The sequence below is a fragment of the Anarhichas minor genome, unplaced genomic scaffold, assembly GCF_050575085.1.
Source record: "Anarhichas minor isolate MPS153535 unplaced genomic scaffold, ASM5057508v1 ptg000011l, whole genome shotgun sequence".
Classification (NCBI taxonomy): domain Eukaryota; kingdom Metazoa; phylum Chordata; class Actinopteri; order Perciformes; family Anarhichadidae; genus Anarhichas; species Anarhichas minor.
This window is the reverse complement of record NW_027466457.1, coordinates 2,792,784-2,803,818: the sequence shown is the minus strand read 5'-3', so window position 1 is coordinate 2,803,818 and position 11,035 is coordinate 2,792,784. Positions and strand designations below refer to the sequence as shown.

At 44.5% G+C, this 11,035-nt stretch overlaps 1 protein-coding gene across 3 annotated transcripts in view; it reads right to left on the bottom strand.

Annotated features, from left to right (window-relative positions):
• Positions 1 to 232: 232 nt before the first annotated feature.
• furinb (furin (paired basic amino acid cleaving enzyme) b) overlaps positions 233 to 11,035 on the bottom strand; it is a 62,678-nt gene continuing 51,875 nt past the window's right edge. For all 3 annotated transcript variants that reach the window (XM_076088865.1, XM_076088867.1, XM_076088866.1), the window contains 8 exons: positions 10,766 to 10,978; positions 9,103 to 9,203; positions 7,208 to 7,311; positions 5,876 to 5,993; positions 5,464 to 5,643; positions 5,122 to 5,249; positions 4,401 to 4,529; positions 233 to 2,405 (listed from right to left, as the gene is read on the bottom strand). In XM_076088865.1, the coding sequence (XP_075944980.1) occupies positions 1,702 to 2,405; positions 4,401 to 4,529; positions 5,122 to 5,249; positions 5,464 to 5,643; positions 5,876 to 5,993; positions 7,208 to 7,311; positions 9,103 to 9,203; positions 10,766 to 10,978 (1,677 nt within the window). In that variant the 3' untranslated portion in view covers positions 233 to 1,701. The remainder of the gene's footprint in view (positions 2,406 to 4,400; positions 4,530 to 5,121; positions 5,250 to 5,463; positions 5,644 to 5,875; positions 5,994 to 7,207; positions 7,312 to 9,102; positions 9,204 to 10,765; positions 10,979 to 11,035) is intronic.

Genomic DNA, 11,035 nt, shown 5'->3' with positions numbered 1-11,035 from the left:
AAGCTCACCGTAACCGGAGAGTATCGAGAAGAAAACAGAATGCTGGCACCCTATTAAAGCCAAACGCCCGGAGTGAAGGAAACACACTTTCTACAATGATATACGACCACGAACAAGCAATGAACCATCTGCTCTCTCGGTTGGTGTTTGTGAGTCAGGGGGGGCTAGGTTTCAGATGCCTAAAAACCCTAAAAGTTTTCAAATCTGGCAGTTAAGAGACAGACAGTCCATCTATGCAACAGCCAGTACTTTTATTCCAGCAATGAAACTGATCTCCACAATATCAACATCCATTGTCAGTTAAATAAAAAAAGGATATAAAAACAAACATAGAAAATGCGATACAAGATCTCATTACTTAATCACTGTAATCATTCTGCCCTTCGGATCCAAAGGCTTTTGATTCAACCTGCGTAGCTGCAAGTCTACACTGTTATGGGTGAGCAAATAAAAGCATGTATTTATCTTTCGATGTATGGCGCTCACAATAAAGAGAAAAAGAGCTTTACCCTGATGAAGATGTTCTGGGAGAGAAGCCCCAAAATCAATATGTGCTCCGTGGGGGAAAATGAAGAGCAAATGATCAAATTTCTTACCAGCAGACACCTGGAGGAAAAATGTTGTAAAGGTCAGCCGAGCAGTTTTACTGTTATTTTCATTTCATTCAAACACAGTGTTACTTTACTACAAGTCAATGAGATTTTGTGTCTGCGCTGCGGTGGCAATCCCCACTGAGCATTGATTGAACACAGAGCATCCTCCACAGTTTCTCGCTCATCAAACAGCCGGCAGGATGTTTTATCATGCTGTCCCAGTGCGCTGCAGAAATCTTCCATTTAAAGTTTTCTCACTATTAATGAATAGCGTCTCAACTTCATGACCGCTGGCCCACAATCTGCCAGGAATATGATCAAATACAACGTCGATTTGCTGCCGATGGCCAGGTGTTTGTGTTGGTGACAAACCAATGCATATTTGGGAAAGTAATGCGCTCAACTGGCTTAGAGGAGCAGTTCACTTGTCACAGAAAGTACTACTCGGCCTGTTAGGGTTGTACAATGTTCTTCCGTAGTTCTGGAGGAGCTTTGACAAGTCTGAAACAATAACACTATATGATGTCATCGGGGTTATTTTGAGCTCTGATTGGTTATTGGGCTTGTAGACTCAAATCTTTTTCAGGAACTGGGGGTGTGGCGCTTGAAAATCATGGGCATTGAACAGGCAGAGGGGCTCTAACAGGCAGATGTAGGATTCATGGTATTTTAACTATACTTGGGACTAAAAGCCAGGACGTCTCGGCCTCTGCTGCTTTGATTCTGATTTCTCTTGTAAGTGCCTCAACTTTATTGAAGTGCGATACTGGACAAAATATGGTCAAGCAGGTCATTAAACAAAAAAAATAAATAACACAGTTGCATAACACCTCAAATTGGTGACAAGGAGTCAAATGGATAATGAATACATCTGTCATCTGATATTAATCAAATTAGATAAATTAACAAATGTTAATAAATACATAAAAAACAAATAATTGTCTCTTTAATGCATTCGGATGGGGTGCTGATGGGAGAGTAAGGCCTGTGTTTTTTCTGAGCCTGTGTGATTCTCTTTCTTGTATCGGCTCTATACAGTCAGATCTAAATGCTGATGAGACCCAGGATGCCGTGATGTCAGACACCACAACAGCAGACGCAGGTTCAGCTAGATCGAGCTCTGGGTCTTGATGAAAGCTGTCCTCTCGCCGTGACCGTCCGTTTCCTCGCTGTCTGATTCAGACTGGTAGGCGATCGTGTCCTCATCCCCCCACACAGTGGGGATCCCCCTGTAGCATATCCGTGCTTTCCTCTCCTTTCCTTGGCCGCAGCCAAAACCGCAGCCCATCCGCACCCCCGTCTCTGAATACACAGAGGGCAGTTTGGTCCTCCAGCCCATAGAAGCGCCGCCTGAGCGCATCTGCAGCAGGAAGAAGACCCCGACGAAGGCAGCCAGGATGAAGGCACAGCTGAGCACGGCAACGACCGCAGGCAGCCGAGTGGACGGGGCGACACTGAGCCCCGGAGGTTCCTCGCCTCCTCCGCTGTCGTCCACTGCTGTTGGGATCTCCCCCTCTGGCTGGGCTCTGTCAACCTGGAGGCCCCCAACTAGTGGGGATTTGCGCTGGACCTGGTTCTGGTGCAGGCAGGAGGTGAGAACTAGGTGGCTGTGAGGCGGGCAGGACATGCAGTTTGTAGGGCCGGTGCCAGAGCAGGTGAGGCAGGCGGGGTTGCATGGTAGGCAGGCCTGGACAGAGGACAAGTCCACCCAGTTCTCCAGGGAGAGGTTGAGGAGCTGCGGGCCCGAGGTGAAGCCCGGCGGACATAACTTCACACAACCCTGGAGGAAGAGGGAGAAGCCGGGGCTGCACTCTGGATGCAGCGTGGGAGATGAAAGCATAAGGGAGGTTAAGTTAAGTCTCACACATTCCAATAAAAAAAACACTATAAAAATGGCAGTTGCTTTTTTTTGTTGCACCAACAGTCACAAAAAAATGTTCAGTTTACAACAGTGTAATACAGTGAAAACCAGCAATTTTGAAAAGCTGGAAGCATGTAATGTTTGGTATTTTTTGCTTGAAAGATAAGAAAAGATCAATCGATTATCACAGTAGTTCATTTTCTGTTAATTGACTGATAAATTAATAGACTCATCTTTTCATCCCTAATTTATCTATTTGTTTCTGTTGGAAAAGAGAGAGTTCAGAGATTGTCCACATACAAACTAATTTATCTGAGTGTTATTAGTAAGAGTAATAATAGTTACTGTAAATAGCAGTTGGACACAGTAAGAGGAATGCACTGAATAAAGATTCATGTTCATTTGTTAATAATATAATTATCACCAAATTATAAAGTCCTTTCATAGGAACCTTTGACTGTAAAAAAAAGTGTAAACACCAACTCTTGAAATGTAGATTTTAGATAAATTATGGTGAAGTCTGAACTAATTAAGAAGAAGCATTTGAACACTTCATCTGCCTTTCAGTGCGGGAGTCATCCTCCTGAACAGTTGTTGACAATGTGCACCTCTCACACTGACGCGGTGTTAATCTCCCCTGCTGCTTCTCCATACGTCCCACACTCCCGACTCAAACTAATACGGCATATGGCAATGTGCATATTCATAGTTTGCAGGTAAACAAATGCAAAAGAAGCTTATAAACAGACGATCTGTATTCACAACATTTGCTTTCACAATTTGAAATACCCAACACAGTCTGAGCAAAAGCCTGTATTAGAAGATTTAGTGCAGTGCCCGTTCCAAGAGCATGCCCATCAAAACATCACAAAAAACTTTTTCCAGCTCGGGCCAGAGATATTTATGGTCAGGGGTGGCAGGAAAACGGATTTGAACACAATTCAAAATCGCGGAAAATCAATCCAGAAGCAATAGGGCGAGGTTTATGTGGATGGATTCGTCAGGAACCACAAAATCTAGGAAAAACTATTATTTGATTTTTGAAAGTGATGATTCATAGTTACAGGCCAAAATATAAGTCCAGCGTTATTGAGCCACATTCTGGCCAAATTGCACCCCAATCGAAAATGCTCGTCTGTGGGTCCCCAGCAACGTACCCGCCTAGTGTGAAGTCGATCAGATGAACGTAGCCACGGACACACATACAGAGATTCCTTGCTTCAAAGTTAAATATTATGGGCTACTGACTTTTTATGAGCTACTATTATGAGATACTATAATTTGTTATGACAGAAATATTATACTAGGACTTTTCTGTGACTTTTTAACAACATACTATAGAATGATTTTCTTTTACACAGTATATTATGAGTTATTTTATGACATTTTAAATGACATACTACTCATTGAGTTTTTAATTTTATTTTAATGACATACTGTACTATGTCTTTTTCATACATTTGAGTTGAGGGGCCAGCTATAGCAAAACTGTATAATATCAAAAATCCAAAAGAGTGCCTTTGTCCAGATTGGTCCAGAGATGTTCCGCTCTAAATTTGGTGATGATTGTTCACAATTTGTAGGAAGAGTAGTAGTAGAATTACACACAATTCAAAATGGCGGAAAATAGCTAGCCGCAATTGGGCGTGGTTTATCAAGATAGGTTTATCTGGACTTTTTAAAATAATCTTAAGGCTCAAAAGTTAAAGGCCCAAACTGAACAAATTGAACCATCTTCAACACTGCACGCCCCCGGGTCTCAAACAAAACAGCAGCCTCGTGTGAAACAGATCGAATTAACGGTTCTTAAGATATGCGAAGGACATACCTACACAGACAGACAGACAGACAAAGATTCCTCGCTTTATACTGTGTGCCACCTCCAACACAAAAGAGCCCATTCCACATTACTGTTCAAAGTTTATGTGTCGCCTGAGTGATCTCACCGATACAGATCTGCTGGGCATCAAAGGTCTTGCAGCTGTTGTTGGACGGCCGAGGGAAGTCAGATGAGGAGGGGTTGACGACGCTGGGTCCAGTACCCCACAGGATGAGGATGAACTGACTTAACACAACTGAGAGAGAGAGAGAGAGAGAGAGAGAGAGAGAGAGAGAGAGAGAGAGAGGGGCCGGTGGAAGAGAAGAGAATATTAAAGTAACACCTCTCAGAGAGGGAACAGTGTGAACTAGCTGATAAGAGGATATGGGGGTGGAAGAAAAGGAAGTGATGAGAGCGGACCAAAAACAACAGTGGAGGAGGAAGGGATGCCTTCATATCTTATTTCCCAAAGCCACACAAGAATTCTAGGACGAAACGAGTTAACTCTCCTGAAAATATGCCGCTGTTAGCCTTCTGAAAGAAAATGCAGCCCGATGATTGTAATAAAAAAAGTTGATAATGAAAAGTTTACCAACCACTTTCTTTCAGAAAATATATTTATCCGTCCAGCGGCTTTAAAGTTTTAATCCGCATGTACTTCTGAGAGACGCTTCCCTCTGGTACCAAAAGTGGTATAAACTGAATCTTTAGAGAGATACAGAAAGACGGGAACCGAGCAGAGGCTAATTTGAGAAGCGTATTTATAATGGGGCAGTGCATGCTGGCATTAATGTAGGTTTGATGTGATGTGACCAGACTGAACAAATAACGGTGACGAGTGGGGTTACCGAAGTCTCGTCCATTAGCTGCTACATTTTCTATTTCCAGTGTCCATTCCCCTTGAGGATCCTCGTCCCATGAGTGCGTGGTCATAAAGGCCCAGTCGTTGAATCCCTCAGAGGAGAAGTCATTGGGCCTGAGAGAAAAGAGGAGATGAAGTGTTAGTGTTGTTTTTTCTCAAGGTAGAATGCAGTTTTTCCCAGAGAGTATACTTGTGGGAGTATCTGTGCACAGATAAAACTGAGGCACATGCACATTGTGTTTGTCTGTGTGTGTGTGTGTGTGAAAGAAAGAGATTCATACCATGGCCCGGCTGCTTGGTGTGTATAGTGGTGTATTTTACTGTGTACCTGGGAAACAGCAAGGTGGAGCGAGTGCCCAGTGGGCTGATGAGATGAATGGCCAATTTTCCTCTCTGGTTGTGGGAGAGAGTGAGGCGAGCCTGAACATGTTCCAGAGAGTTGACGTACTCCGGTCGGCCCCAGCAGGCATCCACGCTCTTGCTGAACACCAGCTTGCTCCCGATGTCTCTGCAGGTTTGACGAGTGGAGGGGAAGGTGGTTAAAATGTTGTGTGGCTGCAGAAACGGTCACAGACAATAGCGCTGTACTACAAATCTACATGCATGTCCCAGCTCCAAGGAGAATACAGTGACATCGATCAGGCTGAGCTGGATGATAGAACAGCAAGTGCTCATAATGAGACTAAACACACACACACACACACACACACACGCACACAGTTTCAAGTCAACCTTCTGACCTTGGTTCTGCAAGCATGGTGTGAACACACTGATGCTGTGGTCCCACTGTGGTCCAGTTCTGTGCCAAAGCCACCATGACACCTGCATCCAAAAGCCCATAGCCGTACGAATGACTCACTGTGGGGAAAGAAGACGGAGAGATAAAGAGAGTGACAGGTTGGTGGGCGGCAACGACGAGATAAACATCACAGAAAGAGAAATAACTGTCAGTCAACCATCCACTCTCTACTGTTAATTACAATCCAGCGCAGAAATTCAGTTGCTTCAGTTATTCAAATCAGATTCAGGCATCCCTTTCTGCTAATGTAGTCAAAAATATACTGTATATATATATATATATATATATTTTTTTTTTTGAAATGTTAATTTTTTTTATTATTGAAAGGAACAAAAAAAGTTCTTGAGGAAATATCAGAAATACTCCTTTTCGTCTCAGCCAGCTGGAGGGTCTTGCACTGTCGTGGGCAGACGGTGTGTTGTTAACAGTGCTATTGAAGGGTCAGGGCTGCACCAGCATCTAAATGGACCATAAGGATATTGGCAGATAGGTTCACACGCCGTTTGCTGTGCTACAGCGTACCAGTTTTTTTTAGTTATCTAGGCTTGAAAATGATGTCAGCTGTGCACTTTTCCCCCGGTGAATGTTTGTTTGGACATGGAACATGGCGTGGGTTCATGATTGTGAGTTAGATAAGAGAGAGACTTAAGCGGGAAAGCTAATGTGGGTTGTTGTTCGGAATCTGTTGATCTTGTGTCGTGTAGCAGGCTGCTGTCTTGCTCAGTGTGGCTTACAGCTCTGTGTCTATGACAAAACATTGACGTTAAGGATTATGCAAATATGGTTTAAAATGAAGCCATCATGAAAAATATAAAAATAAATTCGTTCAGATCTTTTCTCAAAGGACAACACAGGAGGAGTGATTTACAGAGACTATATATTGTGGCAGACAGAATCCTACTGGCAATCACAGTGGAGACAAAACAGCCAATAACAAATTATTAATTTTATCCAAACTTTTCGACTGAAATTGTGGCATGCTGTAACACTTTGGTTGAGCATGCAGAGACCGGAGGGCGCACAGAGCACAGAAGTTGAGAGAACGAGTCTCCATAGATTTTGGAAGCAAGTTTGAAACTGAGTGAGAGGGTATTATTGTGCGTGCGTGTGCACAATATTGAACAATTTACTGCGCACAGCATAGAGTTTTATTATATAAATATTATTATATAATGCATGTGCTCACAAAGTCCCATTGTGTGCCCAGGATAGAAGCACAAATACTACGCCATACAATAGCATCTGTGCTTATTTTGGACTAGCCAGCCTCTACCTCTGCGTCCCACTCCGTTGGCCTTCCAGTCTCCGGCGCTGAGGTGTCCGGGCCGGGACGTTCTCACCACCAGGTGCTGCATGTCCCTCCAGGTCAGGTTCATACTGCAGAGATACAGGAAGGAAAGCAGAGTAACCGTGCTGTCTTTCTGTAATGTAATAGCCAGAAGGTATCACTTTCCACATTATGCGCACTTCTGGGAAAAAACTGGTTTCGCTGACCTCAACTGTACGACAATACAGTAGAGGAAATGTGAGGAGCTGTGGGATATGGAAAAGGTCAACAGTCTGTAGACACGCATGAAATAGGATCCACCTGAGACATACATTTCTGAAATATTATACTGCGGTGTAGAGGAAGCCCTGAGGAATATGTCAACCATAACAAAGGTATGGGCTCACATTATGGTTTTAACACCGGTGATAAACTCCAGTATTAAAGGTACATCATAACCTGTTGTGTTGAAAGGTCGGGGAACACAGTAAAACAGTGTGAAGGACTGTGTCTAGACCTCTCTGTAATGATAGTTTGTAATGAGGTCTGGGACTGGGGGATGAGGTCACCTTCCGACAGTAGAAGCCCAATAAAAACGTGTGTTTTTTTTTATCGAGATTTATTAAGAGGCACGGCAGGGAAGCATTCAGACGAAAAGCCTGCGAGTTGCCAACGATGAGAAAACTGCTCTGTGGTTTAAGATAATGCTCACTGAGTGCAACGCCACACTAGGCAGATATAGAAACAGGATTGCACTGTTGCACATCACCTCTGCCATCTCTCCGTATCAGCATTCACATCTCACATCCTCTCATGTGTTGTTAATGGACAAGATCCCATGCCCCCATCCCCCCCCCCCCCCCCACCCCCCATCCACTCAATGTCACCCCAGCCAAGAGCGAAGGGGAAAATAAAATAATAAAACGACAGAAAGCAAAAACACTCTGCCTATTAAATGATTCCATCTCTGTGAATTCCTGTGTGGTCCCAGTCTGATAAACTAGCTTCCCTGTTATTGCTGCTGCCTGTCAGGAGAACAGAGAGCTGACTCTGCTGTGCTGGTAGAAGTGAGAGATAATCGTACCGGTGTAAACTTTAGGTCTGTCAGTCAGCGCCCTTCTCTCATGATATGCCAGGTGACAGTGCCGAGATAAACCTGGGTATATACGGCGAGTATGTATACCTGAACTGAAACCTGTGTTTGTGAGGTAATACTGGATTTGGTTTTCGACACCTGTCAGGTATATGCTAATGTGGAAATGAAGCAAATTATGCAGAGCGGAGGACGGCTGACTGATAAGAGGCGTTAACATGCCGCAAGATATGACTGAAGATACGAGCAAAATGGAGAACACATTAGCGCCGCTGACAGAAACTTGGATTCCGACACCTGGAGTCCTGAGTGAGCGATAATGAGAGACGCTCTCCGGTTTAAAGTCTTCGCGGCCAGCCCTACAGGTATTCAGATGTCTGTGTGCACTGCAGCTGCTGATTTGTCTGTCTAATTAACTGATTTTCAAAAGCTTAATTTGCTGAGGAAAGAATTTCTGGGCTGGGAGTTAGGCCAACGCCGACTCCCAGACGTGAGTGCACGCGCACATTTCTTACCAAATTAAAAAGAATCTGCATTTCGTGGGTTGAAAATGGCTCAGCACGGTATCTACTGTTTTAAATGAGTCTTTTAAGGCCAACGCTGACAACAACTGGTTAGGACTTACCTATGTCATGAACATTATATGAGTAAAGAATGTTGTTAACGCCCTCTAATCAGAGCAGTCCCTGAGAAACCTTTGCTTCACACATCAACGACACCCATGCTTACTGTAAAAAACGAAATGCCTACAGGGTTGACTATAAAAGTAGCTCTACTGTAGGAGGAGGTTGTGTCGTTTTTAACTCACTTGGCCTCCAGAGCCAGAGCAATGATCCCAGCAGCCAGCGGGGCAGAGGCGGACGTCCCCGTGTGAGAGTCTGTGCACTTTTGCCTCAGGTCTGTGGTCACCTTGGAGACAGGAGGAGAGAGAGAGAAGTGCACAGAAATACTGAAGGTTAGACACAGCTACTATGACACATTGAGTTTCCCACATCAGCGTGAGAGAAGTTTACAGTCACAGAGAGGTTAGACCGGGGGAGGGCCGGGGACAATGGGAGCTCTGCCTGCAGCGATCGGAGGTGGGAAGGACGAGGGAGAGAGGGGGGGAGAGAGGGGGGGGGAAGAGAGAGAGAGAGAGAGGGGGGGGAGAGAGGGGGGGGGGGAGAGAGAGAGTGAGAGAGAGTGAGAGAGAGAGAGAGAGAGAGAGAGAGAGAGAGAGAGCAAGAAGGTTCAGTCTCAGGTCTGTGGATCACCGCCAAAGGGTCACAGCCGGGGAAGTGAATGTCAGCCAAATCAGCCCAGTCAGGTCGGGTGGTGGAGAGACAGAGTATGTTGGTACGCCGCGTACACCTCTGCTCTCGGCCTCTGCCAATGCCAGAAAGCTAATGAGGCCTGTCTGGGTCACGACGGGGACATGACGGAAATGAGAAGAAAGCCAGAGGGCAAGGCGAGGTGTGGAGGTCAGGGACAGCTTTTTGGTTTGCAACTTTTGGCCTGACAGATTGTGGCACTAATGGCCATTATCTGTGGAAAGAAGTCTAGGTGTCAGGGGAGTAAACAAACGGAGGTGTGTGCACGCAACTGTTAGATATCAGAACTGGATAAAACAGCACTGAAACACTGACATATTTCATTTGCTTTTGACTAACATCACCCATTTAGTGATTAGTCATTTATCAAGATCAAGATTTTTCAGCTTGTTTCAGTTTTCTATCATTCTAAACTGAATAATTTGGGGTTTTGAACACTTGGTCAGTCAAACGAGCAATCTAACATCTTTATTTTAATTTTTATTACTACAGATTAACCAATAATGAAAGTAATAGTTGGAGTCCTACACTGATGTTTGATGTTTTCACAGCTACTTGTGAGTTTAAAAGCCTGGTCCTGGTTTGTTTGAGATTTGACAGTCAACACATAAATGTACCAAACACAACAAATCCTGACAAAGGGAACATAAATCCTTGTATTGGACAAACGAAGGCTGTATGAACTCACCGATACAACAAATAATAGCAGCTTCTGACTACCAAAGCAACAATACAACAGCTGTCGTACATTTCAGAATGACTTCAATTTCATCTATTTGATGAGTTGTGTCTGCTCGCCTGCAGCAGGCCCCTGGTGTATTCTGAAGGAAATGGCAGATTTATAGTTTGTTTTATGTTATTCTCTATCCCCGAGGCCAGTCTTTCTTCAGCAGACAAGCAGCTTGAAGGAAGCATGTGGCATCTCTCATTGTCTGTCAGCTTTGCTCACTGTATGTTTCACATCAGTCACTCTGATTTTGACAGCTTGATGCCCATTTTTGATTTCCCAGAGATGAGATGAATGTGTACGTACACTTGAAAAGGTTTCATTTCGGATGTAGCAGCATCAATTTTTGGCTGACTAAGAAGGCCATCGCAAAGTACGAAGTACATGTATATTTGTGTGTGTGTGTGTGTGTGTGTGTGTGTGTGTACACCCACTATCTGTTTCTCCCCAGGGTTTCCAGAGCTGAAGGTAGTAGCGAGGGTGGAAGAGCAGGGCTCGCTGTACCACGGCACGTTGCCGGACTGCGTGGTGCTGCTGATGGAAAGGGTGTAAATGCTGTTGGTGTAGCCGTCACAGTTACAGCTGTCCTGCTCCCGGCCACCATTACCCGAGGCCCACACAAAGATGGAGCCTTGTCCGCCGCGGCCCTGTGGTATCGAAGCACACAAGCGTTAACGTTCATAGCGAAAGACTCTAACAAGAAT